Below are 27,872 nucleotides of genomic sequence, written 5' to 3' on the forward strand. Positions count from 1 at the left end.
GAAATATGGGAACCACGGGAGACTTTGGAACTGTGGGGTGACATAATTTGACTAATCTCTTAAAGACAAGCATTTGGTTTAAATATTCAGAATTGACTCTTGGGTGAGGAAGGATAGGAGGAAGAAGCAGAGGGGCAAGCAGGAGATTTTCAGTGATACAAGTGAGAGATGACAGTGGCTTGAGCCAGCAAGCTAGTGGTAAAGGTGGGAGATCAGCTGGATATATTTTAAAGGTAGAAACGGCAAAATTTTTAGGTAGATTGGATACATGGCCTGTGGAAAAAAAAGGAGTCAAGCATGAATGTAATGTTTTTGCCTGAGAAGATAGGACACACATACACACACACACACAGAAAGAGCAAAACAGAGACTGTATTACTGGGATGGGAAGACTCAGAAGAAGGTGTGTCTGTATATGTGTGAATGTGCATGCATGTCTGTGTGTGTGTATAAGCTGGGAACTGCAAAAAAGAGCCATTTCCACTGTGCTCATCTTCAATTTGATAAACTGCTACACAGCCAAGATTCTGAGTGGCTAATGGAATATATGAGTTTGGAGTTGAGGAGAAAGGTGTGGGTTGTTGATACAAATTTTGAAATCATATGTGCATGGAAGGCTGGGCGGGAAAGGGTTAGCATCAAGCCTTCCATGCATTTTCTCATTTTTCTGGCCCCAGGAAAGAAAGATGACTTGGTCAGATTCTCTTGTAAACATGCTAATGGTACATCCATACAATGGCATTTACTAGAAAAGATTTCTTAACTATGGAATACATTAAGCAGGAAATACTTATGTGATGAATGATTGCTCGAGTGATGAATGATGAGACAGTTTATATAATTGAGAGATGTCATGTTAATGATCATTCTGTGAGCTTCTTGGAGACTTCATTTATTAAGTCTGGCCTAAAGCACACCCTAAGATGCTGAGAAGTGACCTAGGAAGCCACGCCAAATGACCCACACTTCTCTGTGCTTTTTGGATACCTCATTATTACCTGTATCCTTGAAGTAATTAGTAAAGCTTGACACAAGGTTACATCTATGATTCCTGCGAGTCTGACTTGACAATCTGACTCTGTGTTCTCAGTAGTCATGAGGCTGGCTGAGACTAGCTAACCTTTTCTAGGAAAGATGAGAAGGAGCCAGCAAAGGGGACTGAGAAGGCAGGTGGAAAATGAAAAGGATGTAGGTATCCTGGAAGCCAAGGGAATGAAATTCTTCTAGGAGGGTGTCATGATAAATTGTCCCAAGAGCTACACAGAAGGCAATTACTGAAAATTGGTTGGAGTCAGAAATGCAGATGTCTGTGATCTGGACAAGAGCCATTTTCAGTGGAGTCATGGAGCCAAAAGTCTTAGTGGAGTCAAATGGAGTCAAGACAGATTTGGAGGGAAGGAATTCTAAGAGGTGAGAATGGGTACTTCTTCCTGTAGGAGTTTGGCTGAAAAGGAGAACAGAAGCATAGGAGAGCAGCTAAAGGGGGTGGTGGGATTATAAAGGATTTTTTGAAATTGAAGAAATAAGGGAATGAGTGGAAAGAGGAGAGGAGAGTATTGATGATGTCAGCTAGGAAACAAGCTCTGACCTTAGGCAGAGGGAGGAGCAGGATCTCAAGGGTGAGTAGAAGGGTTGGCCTGAAAGGCATAAGGCCGCCATCCTTAGCAAAGGAAGGAAGGGAGTATTTGGGCCCAGGGGCAGACAGATAAAGGAGGTGTTGAAAATTTGAGAAGAGAAGAAAGACATCAATGACCAGGGGAGAGGAAACGGATAGAAGGAGCTAGTATTATTGCTAGGCAGCACTAAACAACCCATTTGTAGGCAGAGATTATGCATTGAAAGGAAAACCAGTCGGCAGAATTTTATGTTTCTCTACAACACATGGCTGCTAAGTGCAGAGTAGGCAGGAGGTTGGATTTAAGCCAGATGGTAAGGAATAAGAGATAAGGTGCTCCTCGGTCCCTCCCACCCCTACATGGCTTTGGCACACAAATATCTCCTCACACGACTGTGAGTGATTTCAATAAATATGTTTCAAACCCCTCTGAGGTGTTCAGCTCAGTGCTGTACCACTGGACTGTTCAACCTTTATGCCTATACAAAATGGGTATGAAGTTTTAGTTTTGTAAGGAATAAGTTCTGGAGATCTAATGCACAAAATGGTAATACAGCGAATGATACTATATCGTACACCTGAAATTTGCTAGGAGGGTAGGTATTTCAGTGCTTCAGGCTTTTACTTAACATCTGCTATATCTCCTTTCTTCTACACTGGTTCTTAAGAACACAGAGGATGATGGAAGAAAACTATATTCCACAATAGCTCATTTGCTTTATCTCACACACATACAAGGGTATTAGAATAACAATACCAGTATCACTATGAATATGATTACTAAAAGCCTCACATATATTTTCACATGCTATACAATTTCTCCTGCCAAATTTTTCTAATAATTATACTCTATGTGCATTGTTGAAGCATATGGCCATTCCATACTATGCTTTCTTTTCCTTAATTTTCATGCTATCTTGGGTCTACACACACACACACACACACACACACACACACACACACATACATACACACACACACAAATATATCTCATGCTCACCCCCAGTCCTTATATTGGCATCTCTATGGCAATTTTGGTTGTTAGAAGCATGTTCTCCAGTAAATTCCTCACAAGGAGTATATGGGAAAAATATTCACTGAGGTCTTGCATATGTATTGGTGATGGTTCCTTTGGGGCCTTTATTCTTGAAAATGAATTTGAGTGGATATAAAGTTCTGGCCTCCCAGGTTTTCTTCCTTGAGCAACTTCACTGTATTACTTCTTGTGCTTCTGGTGGAAGGCATTATGGACAAGCCTGATGACAATCTGATTATTTTTTCCCTTTACACATTGAGTTGGTAATGTTTTCACCCAGATGCCCAAAGGATATTTTTTTTTTCTTTAGAATCTGGTAGTTTTGTTAGAATGTATCTTGGTGCTGGTCATTTTCTGACCAAGTTTCATGATTCAAGAAAATTGCATTGAATTTAATTTTCAGTGTTTGCTCTATTTTCTTGCTTTGACATGTTTCTTATAGGATTTCTAGTATACATATATTGGATCTTCTTTACTCACCCTCTACATCTGTCAACTTCTCTGGAATCTGTCATCTCACTTTACTTTCAGGTTTAGAAGTTTCTTCCTTTTCACTTTCTGTTTCTCTTAAGACAGTATCTGTTATTTATTTGTATTTGTATGATTTCTTTATCATATGGTTCCTTTGCAAAGAGTGACTTTAGTCTCCACCTGACTAACATGCTTTTCTTACCTCTCAGGACATCATTCTCCTCCTCATTCTCTGTAACCTCTTAAAAACTTTGTGTAGGATTTAACCTTGCTTCTTGTTGTTGCACAGTTTTACATGAGATCAGTTCTAAGTAAACTTTAGAAACAAGGAGGATCCAGCATAGCTCTTGGTGGCTCAAAAGCTTCCTTTTCTGGTTTGTGGGGTTCACTTTCCATGAGCTCCCAGCATTATTACCCAATTTTAACTAGATTTCCTCTTTCCTCATCCCCTTCTCTATTCCAAACACATTTCTGCTCAGTGTGAGGCCTTGTTTCCAAAGATATCTTTGGCTGGTTCAGTTTTGTGAGCCCAGGGGACCCAGATTATTCAGTCCCTTCGGATCTTAATGTAGACCTTTTGCACACCCACAACCCCCCAGTGTTTTTTTGTATTTGTTTCTCCTGAATTTGATAGAGTATCTTATCCACAGTTAGTAAACAGCAAACTGTTGTAGGATGAATTAATGGAATCTAACTCCAGTGAGTGTCAATTAATTTAATTCTTCTAACAAAACAATCAATGGCAATGGGAATTAATAAGAGTGATGTAGGATGGTTTTCTATTTTAAATAAATGGCTCTCAAGCAATTGGCTATTTTCTGATTTAATGATAGATCACCCAACTACTTAATTTAGTTAAGTGATTTTACTACTATGAATGATAGCTATTTTTTTAAAGATATTTTTTATTTATTCATGAGACACACACACACACAAAGACACAGGAAGAGGGAGAAGCAGGCTCCCTGTGGGGAGCCCCATGTGGGATTCAGTCCTGGAGCTCCAGGATCATACCCTGAGTTGAAGGCAGACGCTTCACCACTGAGCAACCCAGGCATCCCTGAATGGCAGCTTTTAACTAGGAAGAAGTTAACCTATGGACAAAGTCCAATAACACTTTAGAAATTCTTGCTGACAGTATTCACAGTGGTCTTAGTTACTGATGAAATGTGAAATTATATTTTTCTTTCTGCTCATTAGCTAAGGAGCTTATAAAAATGACTTAATTATAATTATTCTATTTGTGATACACTCAAGAGAATTTGAGCATACGATTTCTTTTCTAAAGACAAATATTTTAACTTATATACCTGTAATTTCTGATAATTAAAAAGTACAGACATCTGAAATAAAACCCAAGCCTACTGAGTGCTTTACAACTGTTTTTTTAACATTGTGAAATTTATAAGAACAAACATTTGACCTAAAGACAGTAATGAGTTAGTAGTCACAGAAAGTTTCATATGCTAAGGAAAGAAATTAGACATGTAGTTATATGTATGTCATTAGAGATACTTGGTTCCCTTCAAGGTATGGCAGACATTTCCATGGATTCCTTTCAACCACTTACTGGCACAAAGTTGACAATGTATTGAAAGAACCCAACTATTTATTTACTAGAGAGTTTTAACAAATTAGCACTAAATAGGGCAGAATATGGAGATTCATCTGAGTGCAAAATATACACAATAGTGGTAAAGAGATAAATGGACTCCAATCGGGAAAGTGAACAGATACCGATCAGTTGACACTACTCGCATAATATGCAGGTGCTTTTTTCACTTATCAATAATGGTATTTTAGGAAGAGAACTGAAGGAACATGATTATTATTATTTTTTTATTTTTAAAGATTTTTTTATTTATTCATGTGAGACACAGAGAGAGAGGCAGAGACACAGGCAGAGGGAGAAGCAGACTCCATGCAGGGAGCCCGACATGGGACTGATCCTGGGACTCCAGGATCATGCCCTGGGCCGAAGGCAGCGCTAAACTGCTGAGTCCGGGGGGCACTTGACGGGGTGAGCACTGGGTGTTATTCTGTATGTCGGTAAATTGAACACCAATAAAAAATTAATTTATTTAAAAAAAAATAAACTGCTGAGTCACCCGGGCTGCCCTGAAGGAACATGATTAATTTGCAATGTGGGTAAGTCTGTGTAGAATCTATTCTCAGGTGAGCTCAAAATTTTCTAAAAATCCCTTACTATTTATCTTTGGAATCACTGTGAGTGACTGTGTGCACACCTGTGTGTGTGTGGATGTATTCGTCTTAACCTGCCAACTAATGTTGCTTAAGATATTATTAAAACTAGTCTGCAAATTTATGGATATACTTTCATAAAATGGATAATCCACAGACAGATAACTAAGATAATTTAGAGTGACAACATGGTATTCGCAAAAATTTTTTGAAAGTGAATATTAACAAAGCATACTACTTGACCTCTAAGGAAAAAAATTTTTTAAAAACATTTCTTACATTTCATCAGATTATAGTGAAAATGCATTCCATTAGTATGATCTATCTAGGTAAAAATCTCAACTCATTGCTATGGTCTATATTTTATTTATTCCAGAAATAAATTATTCAGTCTTTATGTGTACTCCCATGGATATTCCTAAGCACAGAAGATATTCCTTTTAAAATATAAAGTTCAGACAAGTTTCAATAAACTGATATTTTAAAAATCTGAATAATGAATCATGGGAGAGTATAATCAAATAGAGGTTGTATTTTGGGGGTCTGCAGGTAAGTTGAAGAATTGAGTTGGGTAGAATATTGTTCTCTAATGAAGCAAGGTTCACGTGTTCAAATCCCACATGGGGCAGCTAGCTTCCTCTTTCTCGCTGGCCACTGACTGCATGCTAAGCACTGGTGGTCACTTGAGGAGTCGGGCTGGGAAGGCCCCGCACCTGACAATCTCATACTCCTGGAAAACCACCCAAAACACCTGTGTAGGAAGACATATACCTCCTTGTCATGATATCTGATTTGCATGCTTTCCTAAGAAAAGAAAGCAAAAAAGGAACCTCAAGTTTGAGATTGCAGGAAATATAAAGTACAGGAATACTATAGTGATAAAACTGAAGTCTGAGAAAACTGGCAAACGTTCTGTCAAATGAGTCACAGCTTGTCAGCAATCCCAGAGCTCCATGGCAGCCTTTCAAATCCTCTGAGCAGGGAAGGAGGCTGTTTTTGTTCTGCGGTGGAATTTTTCAGAATATCCTTTTGGGGGCACTCAGGTATAGCTACAAGACAAACCCAACAGAGTAGGCTGGGACTTGTCTTGCTTTCCCTTCTTAAACTCTGGATTCTGCTAAGTCTTAGCCACCGGCACCTGGGGATTCCCTCCCTGGGTCCTCCCTCCTCAAATTCCCATCAGAAATGCCATTTGCTGAGCTACTATTCTTTGCCAAGCCACTGCGCCAACACTTTGCCCATGCAGCACCTTCTTTGTCTACTCTGGGAACTAAAAGGATGAAACCATGGAGTCACATAGAAGTTCAGTCTTTTGTTGAACTTCACGCAGGCAGGACACCTCTGATCCCCGATCAGAAATCAGGGCTATGGTTCTAAAGACCACTCTTTCTCCAATACCAAGTGGCTTCCACTTTCTGTTTTTTCCTTTTTATTAAAAAAAATGTTTTTAGGGTCACCTGGGTGGCTCAGTGGTTGAGCGTCTGCCTTTGGCTCAGGTCGTGATCCTGGGGTCCTGGGATCTAGTCTCATGTCGGGCTTCCCCTAGGGAGCCTGCTTTTCCCTCTCCCTCGTCTCTGTCTCTGTCTCTCTCTCGGTCTCTCATGAATAAATAAATAAAATCTTAAAATTTTTTTTTCCAGCTCACTCTTCCTCAGTCACCCTTTTAGAAAATAATGAAAAATAGTTTCTTATGGAATTTCCTCTTTGGATAAAAAATCTAAAATAACTTCATAGAGAAACACACATTTATGATTAATCCATTTCTCCTTGGTATACGGAGGATGCCCTATTTTCTATATGTGTTAGAACTGGGGAAAAACAAAACAACCTGACACTCGTTAAATTCTCAGTAACCTTAATCTTATTTTTCCTCATTTGCAGGTAGTTAGCCCTGGGGGAGTTGGTGACAGCCTCTGTGGGTGTGCCTGCCACATTCCTGTTTGTAGTCTCTGTTTTGTTGCTAATAATGTTTTCTTCATCCCTGGACATCTGTCATCGACTGATGAAGTAAATTGGCTAGAGAAAGGGCTGGACCTTATTCACTGCATAGAAAAAATAATCATTAGGATGGCTGAAATCAGATGTAAGGAGAAAACAGATCAAACAACACCTAAACTATAATTGGAGCAATAGACTGTATCCTGGATTGCAATTTACAAAGTTTTTTCCTTTTTATTTTTAAATTTTTATTTGTTTTATTTTTTTCAAAGTAATCTCTATGCCCAACATGAGGCTCAGACTCATGACCCCCAGATCAAGAGTTGCATGCCCCACTACTTGAGCCAGCCTGGGGACCTGAAGTTTCTTCTTTTTCAGATGTTCCTGATGACATGATGTCAAAAAAATACTTTGACTTCCAGTGGTTATGGGATCTTCTGGAAAGGAGGTCAAAACCAATTGTCCTCTTCATCCCTTGTCCTTTCTATGGCCATGGCAGGGCCCCTAGGAAGGCAATGCTATGGAGTGGGGGCTCCTGCTAAGTGTTTTTTCCTCATGAAAGTTTCTAACAGTGAATGTGAAACCATAGACTTCTGGAGGTTTTGCAAACAGGACTGCTGAACACATACGGGTTTAAGGGCTGTCAGCATAGGGCATGGTGGCCCATGGACATGTTATTTATCCTTTACTACAGTCCCTGAGACACAGCTTTGAGTAGTACTACTCTTGGCCTCCAAATTCAAGTGCCTCTGACTTCCTCCAGAGGCACTGTGGTGTTCATCACCTCCCACCTCCTTCTCCCTGTCTTTTCCTGGGCTTTCCTTTCTTTTAACACATTTCCAAATGTTGGAACTCCTTAGGATTCACCTGGTCCCTTGTCTTTAATTCTCATTTGGCAACTGCCATGGATTTAAGATTCCATCTGCCCAGGGTGCCTGGCTGGCTCAATTGGAAGACTATATGACTCTTAATCTCAGGGTCATGAGTTCAAGCCCCACATTGGATGTAGAGATGACTTAAATAAACATAAATAAATAAATAAATAAATAAATAAATAAATAAATAAATAAAATGCCATCTGTGTGCCAAAGATTCCATATTTATCTCTCCATCTCTGACCCCTGACCTCTGTCTCCTCTGAGCTCTGAATCATACATCCAAATCCTGACTTGCCTCCTTCTCAATGCTTTAGGCCTATCAAATCTGTTCAGAGGTGAGCCCCAGCTTCCTCACCTCCATTCTCACCTTCCTACCACCTTATGGCTCTCAGTAAGATAAAAACTGTAGGACTCCTTCAGCTTATGAATCCCTGACACCTGTGTCCTACCTCTGGATATTCACTTCCTTCTCTTTCCTCTGCCAACTGTCTTGATCCAGATGTTGTCCTGATTGGAGCAAGACTGACATTCTGGAAATGTAATTTAGTTAATGCCCGCCCCCTGCTTAAACTTTCAAGAATTTCCTATTGAACTCAATCAAATCCAAATATATATATTTTTTCAAATCCAAATCTTGATCATGGCCTACATGGTGTGGATGGTCTTCATCTTTCATCACTGTCCCTCTTGCTCATTATCTTCCAGCCACATTAATTTTACTTAGTGGCTTGAACAGAACAATCTCTTTGCCTCTTGGGTGTGTGTGTCACTGAACATGTGCTTCTCTCTGCTTTGAATGCTCTTCTATCCAATACTGAGATCCCAGCTCAGTGAATAGTGGGTGCCTTCTCAAAATTTATGGCTCCTTATCTAAAATACGTCAAATCTCAATCACTGTTTGTTTTCAACATAGCACTTACCATGATTTATTCTTGTGATTTCCTTGTTTACCATTTTACCTAACACTAGCAAATAGTAGTACAATAAAATATATTCACAAAATATTTGTGGAATACATGAATTTTTGAATGTTGTTTCTTCATAATTCTGGTGATTAGTGATTGAACCTAAGGTGGGGGAACCTGGTATAAGTAGAGGTATTTCTGAAATGCCGTTCTTCTGAAGGCTCTCAAAACCCTATGGACTGACAGATATTATTCCTGGTGGGGTTTTTCTGTCTTTTTTTTTTTTTTTTTTAAGGCTCACCTTAAACTTTGGAGTAGCTTAATTACCTACTATGTGATGATATCTTTGCCAATTAGCTTGGACTTGGAGGGATGAAAGATGCTTTATGAACGTGAATTATAAACACAAGTCAGAGACAGGGCCAAAAAGCTAATATAAATTGTGTTATGTTGAATTCCAAGGAGTTTTAATTATATTTTTATTGTAGGAAGGTAATTATTTATAGTGTTTAATGATTTATCTTTAATCTAGATCTCAAAAATCAAGGGCCTTTTAAGGACCAATGAAAATGGAAAGGAATCACATACAAAGAAATGAGATGACTGATAAGCATCTATCTCCACCATCCAGCAATAGATTCAGTAATTAAGCAGTATCTGTGTGCATCTTATCAATTCACTTTTAGGTGCAATCACACTTACTTTATTGCCTACCTTGTTGCTACCACTGCAATCTATTGATTGAGTGTAAAAAATGCAAGTAGTATTTAAATCAGAAACATTTTCGCATAGCACTTAATATTTGCAACTTACATTGGCAATCCTATTGATTCACAAAAATTCTAAGACATGGCTGACCATTTCTCTTCCTTTTCTACGAATGGAAAAGCCACATTAGTGAGCGACTGAAGTGATGTGTCCAAGGGCACTGGTAACACACATTAATATAAAATCTCATTTCGTCAAGTAATAAAATTTGCTTTAAGCATCAAGAGAGAGCCTAAATGCTGTACCAGCTCCCTGAAAGGCTGCCCTACCCCAACCTGCAGGAGCGGTGGGGCTGGAATGCTTTGCTTTCTCTCTGGAGCCTCAGTCACCATCTGCCCTGAGGACACTAGCTTTTGTCATGTATCATCAGGATAGAAATGTCCCAGACTGACACCTCTGGTTAGTATCAGTCCCTGAAGCAGTTCCTGGCTCCCCTGTCATTCTCCTATCTGACCCCCATGCCCACGTGGTCCGTACATTGCTTTGCCCTACTCTGCCCTCCAGCTGCCCCAGCTCCCACCCCTGTGCTGGGGAAGCCAGGGCCAGACAGTCCTACCTGCCCTGTGACTTCAATCTACACCTACTGTTCCTCTCACCTTCTTCCCCCACTGAAACTGGCTTCTTCCCTGTGACACCACTTCCCTGGCGGCTCCCTCAAATACTTTCTGCACTTTGTACCACCAAGCATTGCTCTGCAACGCTCTAAGTAGAACAGTTTTCTTCTCTCCTGACACCCTCCAGCTTTGAGTTTCGAACCACCAGGTTCCACTGGGTGCACTTTCTCCATCTGCAGGCAGCTCCTGAGCCTTACCTCCTTCAATTTCTCTCTCCCTGCTCCCCCTGCCCCCATTTCTTGAAGCTTCAGTTTGTGGCTCACCAGAACTCTTTCCCAGTCTGCTCTGGTAATAATTCTGGAGGATCTCAGTGTCCACATGGGCCACCCTTCCAATGCTCTGGCTTCCCAAACCTTTGGCCTCAACTTTTCCAGTTAACTTTTCCTCTATACTAACTTGGCCACGAGCACTCCTGGCCCTCCCCTCACCCTGCCATTGCCAGTCCCTGCAAGCCTCCGTAATCTCAATGTCAAGGATCCCATTCTTTTTTAAAAAGATTTTATTTATCTCTTCATGAAAGACACACCGAGAGGCAGAGACACAGGCAGAGGGAGACGCAGGCTCCCTGCGGGGAGCCCAATGTGGGACTCGGTCCTAGGACCCTGGGATCATGACCTGAGCCGAAGGCAGATGCTCAACCACTGAGCCACCCTGGGTGCCCCAATGATCTCACTCTTCAGCTAGCACCTACTTTTCCAGCTAAACCTTGCTAGTACTCAAACTCTAAAATCTCTTTGGACCCACTGGGATCTAGAACTAATGGACCAACTACCTTTCCCATTCTCCTCTCTTCTCATCCCCCCTCTACTCTCTTGTGTCCTTGGCGGCAGGGACATTGTTCCTGACCATCTCTCCTCTCCCCTGCATCACCAACCCCCTACTCCTTTACAGAGTCACTCCCAGTGGCCTATAAACATGCCTCAGCTTTTCCTGTAAAAGAGAAAATTATCTTGATTCCGTATTCCCCCACCCCAGCTACCTCATTTCCTTGCTTTCCTTTACAGCTAAATTCCTCAGAAAAGAAGTTACCTACATTTGTTGTCTCCCATTTCTCTTCCTCCTCTCACATGAACCCAATTCAAGCAATTCAAGCAGGTTTTCCCTCCCTGTCCTCCCTCCCCCATGCCGTGGTCAAGGTCACCAATCACCTCCAAGTTTCAAATTCCATTGTTCATTTCTCACTGGGCTCATGCTTGGTCAGCAGGGAGGCATGGATGATCAGTCTTCCTTCTAGAAATGTTTCCTGCCTATGGCTTCCAGTTCACACCCTCTTGGATTTCTTCTCACCTTACTCCAACCACACCTTATATTTTATACTTTTTACATGAAATGAGCATTACTGATGGTCACTTCAGAACTTCTGTACTCATTTATTCCCTATTTGGACAGTTCCTTTCCTAGACGTCACCAGGATGCTTTCCGGCACACCCTTTATGACTTTACTGACAAATTACCTGTTCAGTGAGGTTATTTCTGACCACTTGATATAAATTTCTCCTCTTCGAAGCCCCAGCTACCACTACCCTCTTTTTGGTTTTATTTTTCTCCATGGCCATAATAACCACCTAACATAATGAATATTGAATGTGTCTGTATGTATATAACATCACAGTTGTCCATTGGTATTTCTTTCTCCCTCCTATATTCCTATAACTGAGAATGGTATCTAGCACCTGAGTAGGTGCTCGTTAAGTATCTTCTGAATGAAAAGAAAGAAGGAAGGAAGGAAAAGTGCTTTTTTCAGGAAACAAAGATCAAATTGTTGTGATACACCATGACCCCATGTTGCACAACTAATCAGAATAATAGTGATTTTGATTGTGGCTCGATTACAATTCTAGGAGAATGCAAAGTGGCCTGACTTGTATGCAAAACTAAGGAGATGATTACAGTTGGCTTCTTTCCCTACTAATCACCAATGACTCTAACACAAATAGGGAAATAATTTGCAAATATTGGTACAAGTTAGAAGAGAGGGCTCCATTATCTGAGTGGAAATGTCAGGGCAACAATCAGTAATTCTTACGTTAAGAAATCTCTCAGGCTTTCGCAGGAAAATGGCTGGGAGATGCATGTGTTTTCCTAAATAGGTATGTTTGCAGGATTCAGTTATTAATTCTTACCTATAATGAAGGATAACTGATTTTGATTACAATTGAATAAACACTATGCCTGCTGAATTCTGGATTTTGCAGTATGAAAATATAAAGGAGACATTCTGAAACCTGTTAAATCAAGGAATTGAAAATAATTTTAGTTTTTTTATCCTCCCCCTATTAACTCCTTTCTGTTTTTTTTAAATTTTTATATTTAAAATTTTTAATTTAAAATTTTAAATTTTATTTAAATTCCATTTGCCAACATATAGTATAACACCCAGTGCTCATCCTATCATGTGTCCTCCTTAATGCCCATCACCTAGTTACCCTATGCCCCTACCCACCTTCCCTTCTGCAACCCTTTGTTTGTTTTCCAGAATTAGGAGTCTCTCATGGTTTGTCTTCCTCTCTAATTTTTCCCCACTCAGTTTCCCCTCCTTCCCTTATGGTCCCTTGCACTGTTTCTTATATTCCACATATGAGTGAAACCATATGATAATTGTCTTTCTCTGATTGACTTATTTTGCTCAGCATAATACCCTCCAGTTGTGTCCTCATCGATGTAAATGGTAGGCATTCACCCTTTCTGATGGCTGAGTAATATTCCATTGTATGTATATACCACATCTTCTTTATCCATTCAACTGTTGAAGGACATCGTGGCTCCTTCCACAGCGTGGCTATTATAGACATTGCTGCTCTGAACATTGGGGTGCAGGTGTCCCATCGTTTGACTACATCTGTATTTTTGGGGTAAATACCCAGTAGTGCAAGTGCTGGGTCATATAGTAGCTCTATTTTTTACTTCTAGAGGAACCTCCACACAGTTTTCCAGAGTGGCTGCACCAGTTCACATTCCCACCAAGAGTGCAAGAGGGTTCCCCTTTCTCCACATCCTCGCCAACATTTGTTGTTTCCTGTCTTGTTAATTTTAGCCATTCTCAGAGTAAAGTGATATCTCATTGTGGTTTTGATTTGTATTTCCTTGATGACAACTTATGTGGAGCATTTCTTCATGTGCTTGTTAGCCATGTGTATCTTTGGAGAAATGTCTGTTCCTGTCCTCTACCCATTTCTTGACCTGATTGTTTTTCTTGGGTGTTGAGTTTGATAAGTTCTTTGTATATCTTAGGTCCTAACCCTTTATCTGATATATCATTTGCAAATAACTTCTCCCACTCCCTAGGTTGCCTTTTAGTTTTGTTGACTGTTTCCTTTGTTGCACAGAGGCTTTTTTTCTTGATGAAGTCCCAATAGTTCATTATTGATTTTGTTTCCCTTGGCTTTACAGATGTGTCTCACAAGAAGTTGCTGTGGCCAAGTTCAAAAAGGTTGCTGCCTGTGTTCTCTTCTGTGATTTTGACAGATTCACATATCACATTTAGAACTTTCAACCATTTTTGTTTTTTTTTGTTTTTTTTTTTTAATTTTTATTTATGATAGTCACACAGAGAGAGAGAGAGAGAGAGAGAGAGAGAGAGAGAGAGAGGCAGAGACACAGGCAGAGGGAGAAGCAGGCTCCATGCACCAGGAGCCCGACGTGGGATTCGATCCCGGGTCTCCAGGATCGTGCCCTGGGCCAAAGGCAGGCGCCAAACCGCTGCTCCACCCAGGGATCCCAACTTTCAACCATTTTGAGTTTATCTTTGTGTATGGTGTGAGAGAATGGTCCGATTTCATTCTCATGCATGTGGCAGTCCAATTTTTTCAACACCATTTATTGAATAGACTTTTTTTTCCCCACTGGATATTCTTTCCTTCTTTATCCAAGATTAGTTGACCATAGAGCTGAGGGTCCATTTCTGGGTTTTCTATTCTGTTCAGTTGATCTACATGTTTATTTTTGTGGCAGTACCACGCTGTCTTGATCACAGCTTTGTAATATAGCTTGAAGTAAGGCATTGTGATGCCCCCACCTTTGGTTTTCTGTTTCAACATTCCTCTGGCTACTTGGGGTCTTTTCTGGTTCCATACAAATCTTAGGATTATTTGTGCCAACTCTGTGAAGAAAGTCCATGGTATTTTGATAGGGATTGCACTGAATGTGTAAATTGCTCTGAGTAGCATAGACATTTTCATAGTATTTATTCTTCTAATCCATAAGCATCAAATGTTTTTCCATCTCTTTGTGTCTTCCTTAATTTTCCTTTCTGTTTTTAATCTAATGTTGGACACAATCATCCAACTTTACAACATACATGTATGAAAGAAAAACATACTGACCAAAAATGCATCAATAAAACTCCTGGTTTTATTGCATATTGCATATTCCCTGGTCAGATGTGGCAAAGATGTCCTTTGAGTAAAAGCCAGTAAGAGGGTGAGGTAGGTCTCCCTTTCATGCTGTCAACTATTTGGTGTAAGCATTTCAAGAATAACTTGACATCAAGGTTTAACATAATACCATGGAAGCTGTAATTCTATACAAAGATTAAGAAATTTACTTTTATGCAGTTAAAAGTATGTGTGTATAATTCAGCACCCTGAATTATTTACTTAGCACATCCATTTAGAATCTGTCATCTGAGTACCACAGTACTTAAATAATCTACTTTTAATGGGTCCTTTGTATATAAGTCACAGATTCACATTCAGAGAAAGCAGTTGCAGGGAAATATGGAGAACATGCACAAAGTGCAAAGGTCTGGTGAGAGGAGCTCTCACACTCACCCACAGACATCATGTCAGACCACCTGCGACGACTGATCTCTTAGGCATCATGCATCTGGGCACTTACTTGTTTGCTTATCTGCCAATACGTTATGCCTGCTTACTGCCAGCGTCCTGAGATGAAATACTCTGGCAGATAGCAGATGTACCAATTAATAACCTGTCAGGTCTGATGGATAGAAGAGGAAAAGAGTGTCCTCACACATATCTATGGTGTGGCTTTCTTCCCCATTTTAGGGCGCCAAGGGTCAGGAGACATACTCTGCCTCCCTGGAGAGAGCCCAAACTGTCTCATTAGTGTCTATCTTTCATGACACTGCGGCGCTGCCTTTGAGAGGCTGACTCACCTGCTCTTCTCCAAGAATCCTGAAGTGATGGAGCTCTTTAATCAAGGAGTTGGGGCAGCCAGCTGTTGGAGAAAACAATGAATCACAAACATGTTATTACCATTCTGTACAGTAATGTGTTTTTATGTGCAGTTCTGACTATCAGCTGCAGTATTATTGTGGAGGACGCAGACACCTACCTGCACAACATGTTCCAACCAACCACACAAAAGCCATACCTTTGAGGGAGCTATGGCTGCTGTCCAGGTCCCCACTGTGACTCTGGGAAGGAACTGCAGGTGAGCCTCACCAGGACTTTTCTTCCTTCTGATTGGGATCTGGCCTTTGTGGGGCTTTAGGCTCCCACATCATTTCTGTCCAGTATGTTACTCTCCCTCATAGAGAACCAGGATTCTGACTAGAGTGGGAGAATTGGTGAGTGTAGGTTCATTGCCCTTATTGACCACACCCTGTTTCCTCGCTTTGCAGGCAGGCACCCTGCACACAGAAAGATAAGAAAGAAGACAGGGCAGCTGGACACCGCATCTTCATGGGGTTTGGTTGTAGTTTAGAACCATGCCTGGTTCTTTCAGGAGGATCTGTTATGACCAGAAGGATTCCGTTTTTTGGTCTGGAAAGGAGTTCTTATGGAAAGGACTCAAGAAGAGAGCCAGAATAGTTTGGGTACTCATGACCTTCCATTCTACCCAGTCAGTAGGAGCCTCTTCAGGCTTTCAGATTTTCTTTCTCCATTTGTAAAAAGAAATAAGTAAATAAATTATATATATGTATGCCAGCACATGCTTAGTTATCATTTTAGTATATGTGCTGCCAAAGCGAGCACATTTAAGTTATGTTCCATCTCTGTCTTTTTAAATCTTTTTTTTTTAATTTTTATTTATTTATTATAGTCACAGAGAGAGAGAGAGAGAGGCAGAGACACAGGCAGAGGGAGAAGCAGGCTTCATGCACCGGGAGCCTGACGTGGGATTCGATCCCGGGTCTCCAGGATCGCGCCCCGGGTCAAAGGCAGGCGCCAAACCGCTGCGCCACCCAGGGATCCCCATCTCTGTCTTTTTAACAGAATAATCCTACCTATTAGGTTGTAGTCATTTACAATCTTTACTCTAGTAACGAAAATTGACATAAAAGCCCATTTCTTAGATACAGTCTATGGATTACATAATCTGTTGAAGTTTCTAGTGAGGAATTGGGTTGCATGCACAATGTACCAAAGCAATTACTGTGCTGTTGTCCTTGTTACTCAGCATTGAGAAATAAGGAGGATGGAAAGTACCGAGGACATTGGTCTAGGGAGGACAGGCTGAGGAAGGAGGGAGTTGTCATTGTCACAGGGGTGAAGGAGTTATCCTTTGCCAGAGAGATTCAATTTGTGCTTGGTTCTAGAAGATAGCATTATAACTAATAGGCAAAAATGACAGCAGTAGACTTTGGTTCAATATAAAGAAATTTCTAACTTAAAAATGGACTACACTGCCTTATGAGCTAGTAACTGTAGGTTTTCAGACACAGGCTAAATGACTATTTCCGCAAGATATTGCAGAGATGAATTTGACAGAGTCCATTCCAGTTCAGAAATTCTCTGGTCATGTAAAATGCTGAAACACAGTTTTAGTGTTTGATGTTATATTTGACACAGTCTTTGATATAACATTTCATACTTTGAGAGACTGGTTTGTAAGTGCTTACCAAAGTAGTACTAAGGAGTTTTAAAAATATAAACACAATGTAAACGGGTGATGTCACCACCTGACAATAGACCAATAAAATAAATGAAAATCCTGAGATGGATATTTTGGCAGAAAGCATAGCAGGTTAATTGCCTCAGGCACACCCAATGCTATAAAGGAAGGAAGCTAGGTCCTTGACATTAGAACTGTGTTTGTTCAACTGGATGCCATAGGCATGCAGTCTGAAGGTTCTTTTCAAGATGCTCATATTAGATATTGTCATAACTATCTAAACAATTAGGAGAAGACATGCTGGATTATTTGGTTGGCTGCCATTCAACCAAAAACTATAGTGGAAGTTCAGCCTCATACCAGTTCTAGAGTTTTAGATCATCTTGGGAACAGGAAGTTCTGTGAAACTCGTAAGGAAAGAGCTCTAGGGATGTGTTCCCAACAAGTGGGGGGCCCATGGTCTGCCCCAAGTGTAGGAGGTGCACTCGGGGGAGGGACCATGGGCACAGGGACACCAAGCCAACCAGCCAGGGCCTTGTTTGCATCCCGGGGGAACAGTTTAGGAGCCGTAAAATGCCAGCATCTGTGATACTCAATTCACAGAGCTAACTGGAATACCTTTTTAAAAATTTACATTTAATTTATTAACTTTCACTGGGGCCTTCCAGTTGTAGGAATATAAAATGTTTATGTCCTCATTTATATTGAGATGTATTTAAAAGGATACTATTTTGCGGAATAAGTTTATTCAACCTTGGGAGTTTTAGAGGATTTTTTTTTTTTAAAAGTAGTCCTCCATGTCCCTCAAATTTGAGAAAGACTTATTTGACTTCATTTAATGCCAGGTAAAATAAGAAACAGATTTTAAAATTAGCCTGTCTTCAGGATTTGTATTCTAACACTCTCCTAAGATGTAACTACAAGGATTGATGTCAGTGAGGGTTCCAATATAAACATCTTTCACAGAAGACTAGATAATTACTTGTAACACCTGGAAGGAGGAATAAAGTATAATAAACGAGGACACATATGGCATTAGTTACAAGGGAAGATGTGTGACGGGTCAAGACTTTTAAGAGACCATCGAGGAGCATCCTGCTCGCTGCAGAAACATCAGTGTGGGAAATGGACAGCCCCAAGCTCCCTGTGAAGGCAAGTTCCCAAATTAAGAAACTAGAAACGTAAGACACACAGGGAATCCAGTAGTGTGAGGGGGGAGGTTGGGGTGCCAGGAGAAAGAAAGAGCCTGGCAAAGAAGGATTCCGTGAAGACTGTTGTTAATGCTGGGGCTGCACTCTTGCTTTTTCCCAATTCTTCACACAGAGCCTCCTCCTGCATGGCAATGGGTCATCTTCTGGAGCCACCATGGCCTACTTGGGTCAGTTGAATCCTCACAGTGCCCAGCAGTCTCTGCCTTCAGGCTCCCAAGGGGAAATCTTTTCTTGAGATCATAGAGAAAAGGCTTCTATTAAAATGTGCTCGTGGTGAGGGGACATGGTGGCTGAGTGGCTCCATTGTTAAGCAGGCAACTCTCGGTTTTGGCTGTGGTCATGATCTCAGGGTCATGGGATGGAGCCCAGTGTCTGGCTCCACACTCAGTGGGGAGTCTGCTTGAAATTCTCTCCCTCTCCTTCTGCTCATCCCATTTGTGCATATTCTCTCTCTCTCTCTCAAATAATCTTTAAAATAAATAAATAAAATGTGCACTTGGGACATCATGCCACCCCCCTGCCCCATAGGGTTTCCATCTCAAAGAAGGCAGTGGCTTTCTAGGTCCTCCACCCTCTGAGCCTTCTTTCTCCCTCCTCATCCCATTGGGCTGTGATCGCCTGCCTGCTCCTGACCATTCCACACACTGCTGTCTCCAACCTTCTGTGCTTGCTGCTCCCTATCCCCAGAAAGCTCTTGGCCCTGATACCTGCATGGGGGGCTCCCTGCCTCCTGCATGTCCTTTCTCAAACGTCACCTTCTAAGTGACACTGCTTGGGGCGGCCCTGCGTGAAATTGCAGCCTGTTTTCACTCCCTTGCCCACACATCCTCATCACGCTGTATTTTCTCCAGAGTGAAATCATCTTCTAATGTACCTTACACCTCATGTACTTTATTCTCTGTCGCCAGCTGCTGCAATGCGAAGGTGACACATGGAGGGATGGTTGCTGTCTTGTCCCTGTGGTATCAGCCATGCCCACAACAGTGCCTGGGTACTCACTCACTCAACAGCAGGTGCTCTATGGATGAGTTCCCTGCCATGTGGTCACCATGGCACATGGTGGCTGGGCAATGGTGGCACCTGGGAGGGGGGCTCCCACACCACTCCTCTTCCCCTTCCCAGAAGCCTCAGTTCTGACCTCCAGCCCTGCAGGTGCTTTGCTTCCTGCGTATTGGTTACATGGTCTTTTCTGACCACTCATCTCTCATGCCCTCCAGGACCTCGCACCTTCTTTTCCTTCTCTGGGTCCAGTCTTGCCAATCACTGCTAGTGTAGCAACCGGGGCTGGAAGTCTAATAGAAACCACGCCATCTCCCTGATGCTGCACCCCTGCTGAGTGCGGGGTCCAGTCCTGGTCAGGCCCTGGCTGTGGCTGGCCTTTCACTTTTCTTTGGCCAGCACCCCGTCACCTCCCTTGGGGACTCACCAAACCATCACCATTCTTCTTAATTAACCTCTAACACTTCATTCCCAAAATAAGACTTCACCTGACACAGGTGTAAAGCTCTTGTCGTGAACGTGGAGACAAGGGCCCCAGCCCCCCCACAAGGAAGGACCGTGGCTGAGCTGTCTAGGGACAGTGACAGAGCCGTGCCCTTAGCTGCAGACAGTTGCCTCATCTCAGGTCATGCCTTCCAGGGACCCCAATCTGCTGCCCAGGACAGCACCACCTAGCTGCGTGGGCTGCACCTGCTCCGAGGCTCTGCAGGGGCTGAGGCTCTGTGGGGCCTGAATGACAGTGTGACTCCCTACTCTGTCCAAGCTGGCTCCCTTCCCCTCCTTCCGAGGTGCCAACCCAATAAACACCAGTACTCCATCCTCTGTCTCAGCCTCAACTTCCAGGGAACCCAGCTGGTAGCTTTCAAGGGCGCCATCCCTGAATTTCATATCCCCTCCTGATTATGACCCCCTGTATCTATCCGTCTCTACTCCTCCAGACTAAAAGGGGAAATAGTGTCTTTCTCAAAACAGGGCTCATTCTTCATCTGTCCTAACCTGTCCCTGCTCAGCCCCTAGTAGAACTAACGCACCAATCATTCCCTCTCCTCATGCTCTGCCACTTTGTGGCATGTTCACTTCAAACAAAGTGCTATTCAAGTCTTCCCTTTAAATATTCAGCAAAAATCCAGCCTTGAGCATGCAGTTAGCACCTTCCCTTCCTTTCTCCTTTCATACAATGGTCTCTGAGGAAAAGCCTACAGCCATTGCCACCACTTGAAAATAGCAATTGGAGCTATGGATTCCAGAAGCGAAATACCGAAATTGGGGATTTCATGCCCTTTAATAAAAGTTCCTGCGGTCAGAGCCTGGATTGAAGCTCTGGTTGTACACTCACTAACTGGTTACGTGTTCCTGGATAAATCAGTTACTCCCAGTGCTGAGATCTTTTACCAGGAATAATCCCCATCTCCATCTCGAACAGCAGTTTTCAAAGTATGTGAAAACAACACAGAATGACAAAAAAATCAGAATGACAAAAAAATTGATAATGATATTAATAGTGTTTCCACATATGGCTGCTGCTACTTCTTTTAAAAATTTCCTGAATTTAGGGGATCCCTGGGTGGCGCAGCGGTTTGGTGCCTGCCTTTGGCCCAAGGCGCGATCCTGGAGACCCGGGATCGAATCCCACGTCGGGCTCCTGGTGCATGGAGCCTGCTTCTCCCTCTGCCTGTGTCTCTGCCTCTCTCTCTCTCTCTCTCTGTGTGTGTGTGACTATCATAAAAAAAAACTCTAAAAAAAATAAAAATAAAAATTTCCTGAATTTAAAAGGGAAGTGGCCACGTGAAACAATTGCTGCATGATCTGTTGTCTTAAGAACTAAAGGTCAGGACTTCTTTTTTCAGCTCTGATGTGTGAAGGGATTGGCAGTTATTATTCTTAACTTTACAACTAGGAGAATCTGGGCAAACTGAAAACCAGCAACTTAGACCCATGAGAGAGCAGGTGTCACCCTGGAATCTCGAAAGGCAGGCAAATCCAGCAAGTGACAACTCGACCTGCCAACGTGGAGTGGAAGCCATGCAAACCGCAAATGGGTTGGTTTCAATGGACCGCAGATTACAAAACGGAGACTGGCGGAGTGGTTAAGAACAGAGAGAACAAGACCTGAAGGTTAGACGCTGAGCCATTTCCTGTATCAGAAAGGAAGATCTGGGGAAGAACCCCCAGAGCTCAGAAGAAATTCCATAATACATTGGCTTGAGCAGGTGATTTACCAAGTACAAGTCCCAAGACTCTCAGATGGCCAGGGGTGCAGTTGATGTGATGGGGACCCGACCACTTTCTCTAGATTTGGCAGATCTGAAGGTGAAAACCATGACTTGTTTGGGGAGGGCAAATGTGAAGCTCTAACTCACTTGCAAAATATACTAGATGATGAAAAACAAAACAAGACAAAAACCATACTAGATGACAGTTTAGGGGAGAAATGCTGGATAGTAGAATACACACGATGCCAGGCATTTAAATCTGTTGTAATCTTGCCTTGAAAAAGAATTGCTGAGGAAATGAACTGAGTAGCAGTGCTGCATCCAGAGCTATTTTGGGTGTCCTACCGAAGGAAAAGAAATGTCAGGTTGGCTGTGAAGGCTTTGCAAATCTAGCTGCGTTGAAAGCACAGACTAAACGGGCACGCTTCTGTGAATGAAGAACATGTGTAAAATCAAGAATGTGGGAGGCAGGGACATGCCTTTCAGGACACAGGCTTCTTCCTGAACATGCCTGCAAAAGAGCAAGTGGTGCCCAGACGAGAGAGGTATTTCCCTGGTTGTCTCTGTCCCGTTATCCCCCTCTGCCACCTGCCCTGTGGGGGGATCCCACAGCCTCTTTACCCCACATGCGGGGGTGGGGGTGGCACTCTCAGTCCCAGCCTGTCCCCCTCTCTCCATTCCTATTTCCCTGGCTCTGGAGGAGATGAGAAATAATGAGGAAGCTAGAACAGGAGAAGGAAATGAAGTGACAGTCCACCCCCATCACTAACCAGCTGTGCAATCTTGGGCCAAGATACTATGTCAGCTTCAAGCCTTTACTTCCTCTTGTAAAATGAGAGTAAGGATATTAAACTCATGGGCTTGCTGTAAACAGTTGTGTGTGGGTATCCACGTGTTTGTATACCTATTACCTAGTATAGTTCCTTGCACACGGTGGGCTCCTAGCAAATGGTAGCTGCTCTTCTGAGGGCCTCTGGAGAGCAGGGGTGCTTGTCAGACTACGCTTGAGATGGTTGTTCCACTGCCCTGCCAGAAATGCCTTGTTGCCTGAACCCTCAATGTTTAGAGGCCAATTTTGCTAAGGGAGCCCAGTTCCCTATGACATATTTGAGATTATTAGGGCAATCTGCTGAGAAACAATGGATCATCAAGTATGTGTATGTGTTTATAATGTGCATATATACACACATAGATATACTCACATGATCATACGGGCTTAGAAAAGTATGGCTAGCATATGTTTAAGACTTTAAGTTTGTTGCCTTTTGTTAATTCATTTATCCATTTACTCACTATAATAAACTCAAGTGATTAATAAGCAATTTGATGTTTTTATTTGATATCATAAAACTTTACAACATTTTTTTACCTTTGAACTAGCTGGAAGATTTTTTTTTTATCCCACTGGTCATTTCAAATTGCATCATTTACATATCTGTATCTACAAAGTGAATGAATAGAGGCAATCGGGAAAATTTCCTGAACCCCCAGATCTCCCGGCACATCCAATTATCCAAATATGCATAAGGGAAACTGACTCAAATTTTCCACAAAAGGGACAGTTAGCAACTGCTTCATGTACCTTCTGTTTAGCCTTCTGAGTCAGCCGTAACGCATAGTAAGGGCATCACTTGCGTACACAATCAACAGATGGATGATTATGGCAAACAAGCTGTGGTTTAAAAACAAATATTCTACAAAGATGTCAAAGAAGAGAACTGACGACTCATAATTCTGTTTAGCCAGGGCTGATCTGTTTTTTTTTTTTGTTGTTGCGGGAGGTGGAGGGAGCTCTGGTTTCTACTTGTGGCTGCGTGTTTGTAATATTAAAGGCTATTTACCTTTTGTCACCCAGGTTGTGAGCAAAGCAAATGATAGAGCTGAGTAACTGACAATTCTACCTTGAAATTCTACCTCTAAATCCCAGACTCTATGCGTTGCAAACTACTTTCTGCCCTGTCATGGTGGTTTAACAAAAATGGATATTAGATTTTGCATATAAATATGCCACAAGTTCAGAATTTCATAAACAACATTATTTTAATCCTCCAACTAGTAAGATTAGTCTGTTGAACTTGAACACACTTCTTGTGTTTGGGGGAGGAAATAGGCTACCACAAAGACACCAAAAATCTACTCACAACAGAGAAACAAAAGCAACACAAAATTTTAGAGGTTAAAAGCGTACATCATGGAGTGACTGAAAAAATGAACAAAAAGGAAGTAGGACGACGGGCTTTCTTTGGTGGTAGAGCCAGTCTTTATAGTCATACTGCACATCACTGTATTTTCCAAAAGAGATAAGGCATTCAGTGTGAATTCATTGCCACACAAAGCTTCTATCAATGGCAACTAATTAAATTGAGTCACAATGCATTTTTAGGGGCACGTGGGTGGCTTCGTCAGTTAACTATCTGATTCTTGATTTCGGCTCCGGTCATGATCTCTGGGTTGTGAGATTAAGCTCCTGAGTTGGACTCTGCACTGGGTGTGGAACCTGCTTAAGATTCTCTCTCTCTCCCCTGTCTCTGACCCTCCCTTTACCCCCTCTCTTAAAAAAAAATTAGGGCTCCCATGTGTAGGCCTATCACAATTTCTGTTGTGTTTATTTGTTAACATCTGCTTTTCCCACACCAAACACAGACTCCATGAAAACAAGGACTTGCTCAAAGCTTCAAAGGACATGGGAACTGTGTCTAGCCCAAGGGTAATACTCAATAAATATGTGCTGAGTGAATATATAAATGAAGGGGGAAAAGTCATTGCCTTTTGGATCTTACAAACAAGAGCTTTGGAAAATAGATGACTTTATAAGCCTGTGTAGAGTTAATTAAGGTCGTATGAGAGAAAGTCTATTTGCCCCAGGATCAGTTTTGTAAAATCTCAGAAATTAATTATTTTGTATTTTAAATGCAAAGTTTAATTTTTAAACACAAAATATTAACATGCCACTACTTAAGCAAGAAAGGGTTCTTGAAATGTTCCATTCTCTACTGGCCTTGTCAAAATAAGGCTAACTTTCAGTGAGAGTAGATTTCTAAATGGAAGGCAGAGTCTAGGTCTGCTGAGTGGCTTCAGATTGGGGCCACCCTGATGGGTAATCAGACCACTCAGACCTCTGTGGAAACATCAAGATATCTTCCTTAAGACAGTCCCACAACTGCCAAACACTATCTGATGATTTTGTTTATATCAATGACAATCTTACCTAATTCCTGTATTTTTATGGACTGCCATTTAATTTCTTCAGTGATCAAAGACAGATTTATGTAACTCATAGTCATGTATTCAAGAATGAAATGTCTTCATTTTTAAACAACTCAGCTGTCACTATCCCTAGATGAACCCCTCTGTCAGTCCAGAATTCTCTTCTACAATGTTACTTACCAGCTGCATTTCAGACTTTGTCTCAAGACTTCAGTGACAGGGACCATAGGACCAGAGGATTGGCCAAAGAATTCCATTCTAATAATGAGGTGTTCTTGTGGTAAGAAGGATCTTTCCACATATTAGTTGTAGCTTTGGAGTGATAGAGATCATATCTAATCCTTTTAAGCTTTTACTGACCTTTCTCCCCTGGGGGAAATACCTATTTGCCTGCAATAATCTGTGATACATGTGAAAATTTATATGAAGCATCCAGATGTTCATTTCCCTTCCCTCTATTCTTAGATTTGAGCTTGTAGTTGGCAATATTCCTGTTCAAATGTGGTACCAAGGAAGTCTCCTATTTATTTGTTGTTGCCACACTCATCCATGTATTTGGCATCAGATAACTGAACAGATACTGTGGAGCCCAAGATTGAGATTTCATGGTGCTTTTTTTCTGAGAAGGCTTTGACAGATGTACTCTGTTTGCAAGGTCAGACTTCTTAGATGAGAGTTCTCATACTTGTTAATTTTATCTTTGACATCACACCGATGGGTTTCCTTCCACCCTACTGATAAAGTGTTCTATGATGCCCACTCTGAACTTGGGATCCAAGAGCTTAGTTTAGAATAGTCCCTAACTTGTTGGCCCCAAGGGAAAGTGTAAAAGCATGTCACTTATTCGTATATTTAAAAGTCATAAATCAAATAAAAAAGCTGTTAAAAATATGTTTCACCTTTTGAAAAATAACACCTATATGAAGATCTAGAAGGTGGGGATTTGGAACTCTCAGACCACTGGGAGGACTGCTCCCAAGAGTCCCTGACCCTTCCTGCTTCTCTCATTCCAGATTGTGACCTCCTCAAAGGTCCTCCACACATCCAGCTATTGCAGCCCCTACCACGAGTTACCCCTTGGCCCATGTCTCAGGAAGACAGAGCTGGTTAAGACCTCAGGTCTAGTGATCCCGTGAGCATACCACACCCTCCTCCATGACTGCTTCCACAGTTGGTTTTGGTGAATCCGAGGTGGCTCTTAATGATTACACATACCTTATCAGTGCTCACACTATTTAATTTTTTCTTCAGTTGATGGCAGAAACTGATAACAAACTCATTGCTCTGCAGTTTCTGAGATCTGGTCATTTCTCATTTTGGAAAGTTAAAAAAAAAAAAAAGCCAACCTCACAAACTCTGAACTCTGTTCTTCATGATTGCTCAAAGACCCCCTGGCAATGCCTCAGAGGTCACAGGTGGATGTGCTTGCAGACCTCACAGCAACTTAAAATACTTGTGTGTTCCTCACTCTGTTCTCATTTTTCTTATGCAGAACTTCCTCTTGAGACTGGCTGTTCTCTCCTTTCCAATATGGGAGATGTTCTCTTTGCTCAAGGAAACAGGAGAGACCAGGATTGGAAAGCTTTTCTGTCTAACGTTGTGCCCTCTTTCTCAATGAGAGCCTCTCTTTGTCTTGTGTCCAACTTTAAAAGCCTGTTGCATTGTCTTTGGTTATTGAAATGAGAATGTCATTTCATTCTGGGCTTCTCTGGACAATATGTTCACAGGTTGATGCTTTTCTCTTCTTTTCTCTGCTATTAAACCCTCACTCATCTCTCCCAACTGCTTTCTAAAAATCTGAGCCCGCTGTAAATAAATAAAAAAAGTTGCTTGTTTGGTATTAAAAATGAATAAGAACATTTATTTTTACGAAAACATATAAAGACAGAATTGGATCTTATTTTTTTAAAGGATAACTTCTAAACTGGGATTTTTCTTCAATTAATATCTATAATCAACATTTACTATCATTCTGGCTCCATGTAATAAGATGATTTTACAATCTAATATGGAATCTCTTCAGGAAAATGCATTATAAAGCTGTGGATCATTTCCACAAAGCCACTGATAGCTATTAAAAAAAACAAAAACTCAGAAAAACAAAACAAAACAAAAAAAACCTTTGGGGGATTAATTGAAGTACAACTTTTGTGGAAAGCTTGTGCTGAATTTCCTCAATAACCATGCTGTGAAGTTGAGGAAACTCATTTGGAAAATATATTCCCTTGAAAAGCATTAAAAGCCACATGAGTCTTCAATCACTATTTTTCCTTTTAATTTCCTTGCAAATCATCATGGGGCAATTGTGATATCCTTTGGGTTCAATGGAAAACCGTGAGCACCCAGGCTTGGGATAAAAATTGAAACGGATTTCAGCTCTCTGATGTGCCACTGGCACTGTCCACATGACACAAATAATCTGCAATTTGCAGATTGCTGCTGTTTGGTGTGAAATGCTTTCAGGATTAATTTCTCTCTTGGCTATAGCTTAGAATCCCTAATGCAGGCTTGACAATTACAGTTACTTTCTATTTTTCCCATAAGTACAACTTTGGAAAGGAAACTGGCTAACGATGAAATGGCATCAAAAATAAATCATGATTCAATGTGATCAAAGATAATGCAGCACAACACTGAACAATTACCTTCAATCACAAGCCAAAACAGGGTGGGGCCCATCTGCAAGCCTGACATGCCAATCGGTTTGATGAGCTCCTTTCCACCCAGCTCAAGCCAGGCTGATCAGGGTCTCCGTGTAGTCTGCCCAAGTAGCTATTTCTGAATTAGTCTGAGAGCCAAATGTTAATCATACCATGTAAAACTCACTAAGATACCTTGACTGAGCAACTGCATTCAAAATTAGCAGTAGGACTTTATACCATAAAATTTCAAAGCGTTATTACTTTGATAAATAAAACCAGGCTCATCTTAATAATTTATCTGTGCCAATAGGTTATTTATGTCTTTAAAGGTTCTTCTGTGTGTTCTGTTTCTTTTTTTCTTTCCTTCTTTTCTTT

At 41.5% G+C, this 27,872-nt stretch overlaps 1 protein-coding gene across 1 annotated transcript in view; it reads right to left on the reverse strand.

The window, feature by feature from the left end:
* The window catches only part of PRKN (parkin RBR E3 ubiquitin protein ligase), a 1,299,677-nt gene that overhangs the window by 193,044 nt on the left and 1,078,761 nt on the right, over positions 1 to 27,872 (reverse strand). The window contains exon 8 of the mRNA XM_041744985.1: positions 15,544 to 15,605. Within this exon, the coding sequence (XP_041600919.1) occupies positions 15,544 to 15,605 (62 nt within the window). The remainder of the gene's footprint in view (positions 1 to 15,543; positions 15,606 to 27,872) is intronic.

This window comes from Vulpes lagopus, chromosome 2 (genome assembly GCF_018345385.1).
Source record: "Vulpes lagopus strain Blue_001 chromosome 2, ASM1834538v1, whole genome shotgun sequence".
In the NCBI taxonomy this organism is placed as follows: Eukaryota; Metazoa; Chordata; class Mammalia; order Carnivora; family Canidae; genus Vulpes; species Vulpes lagopus.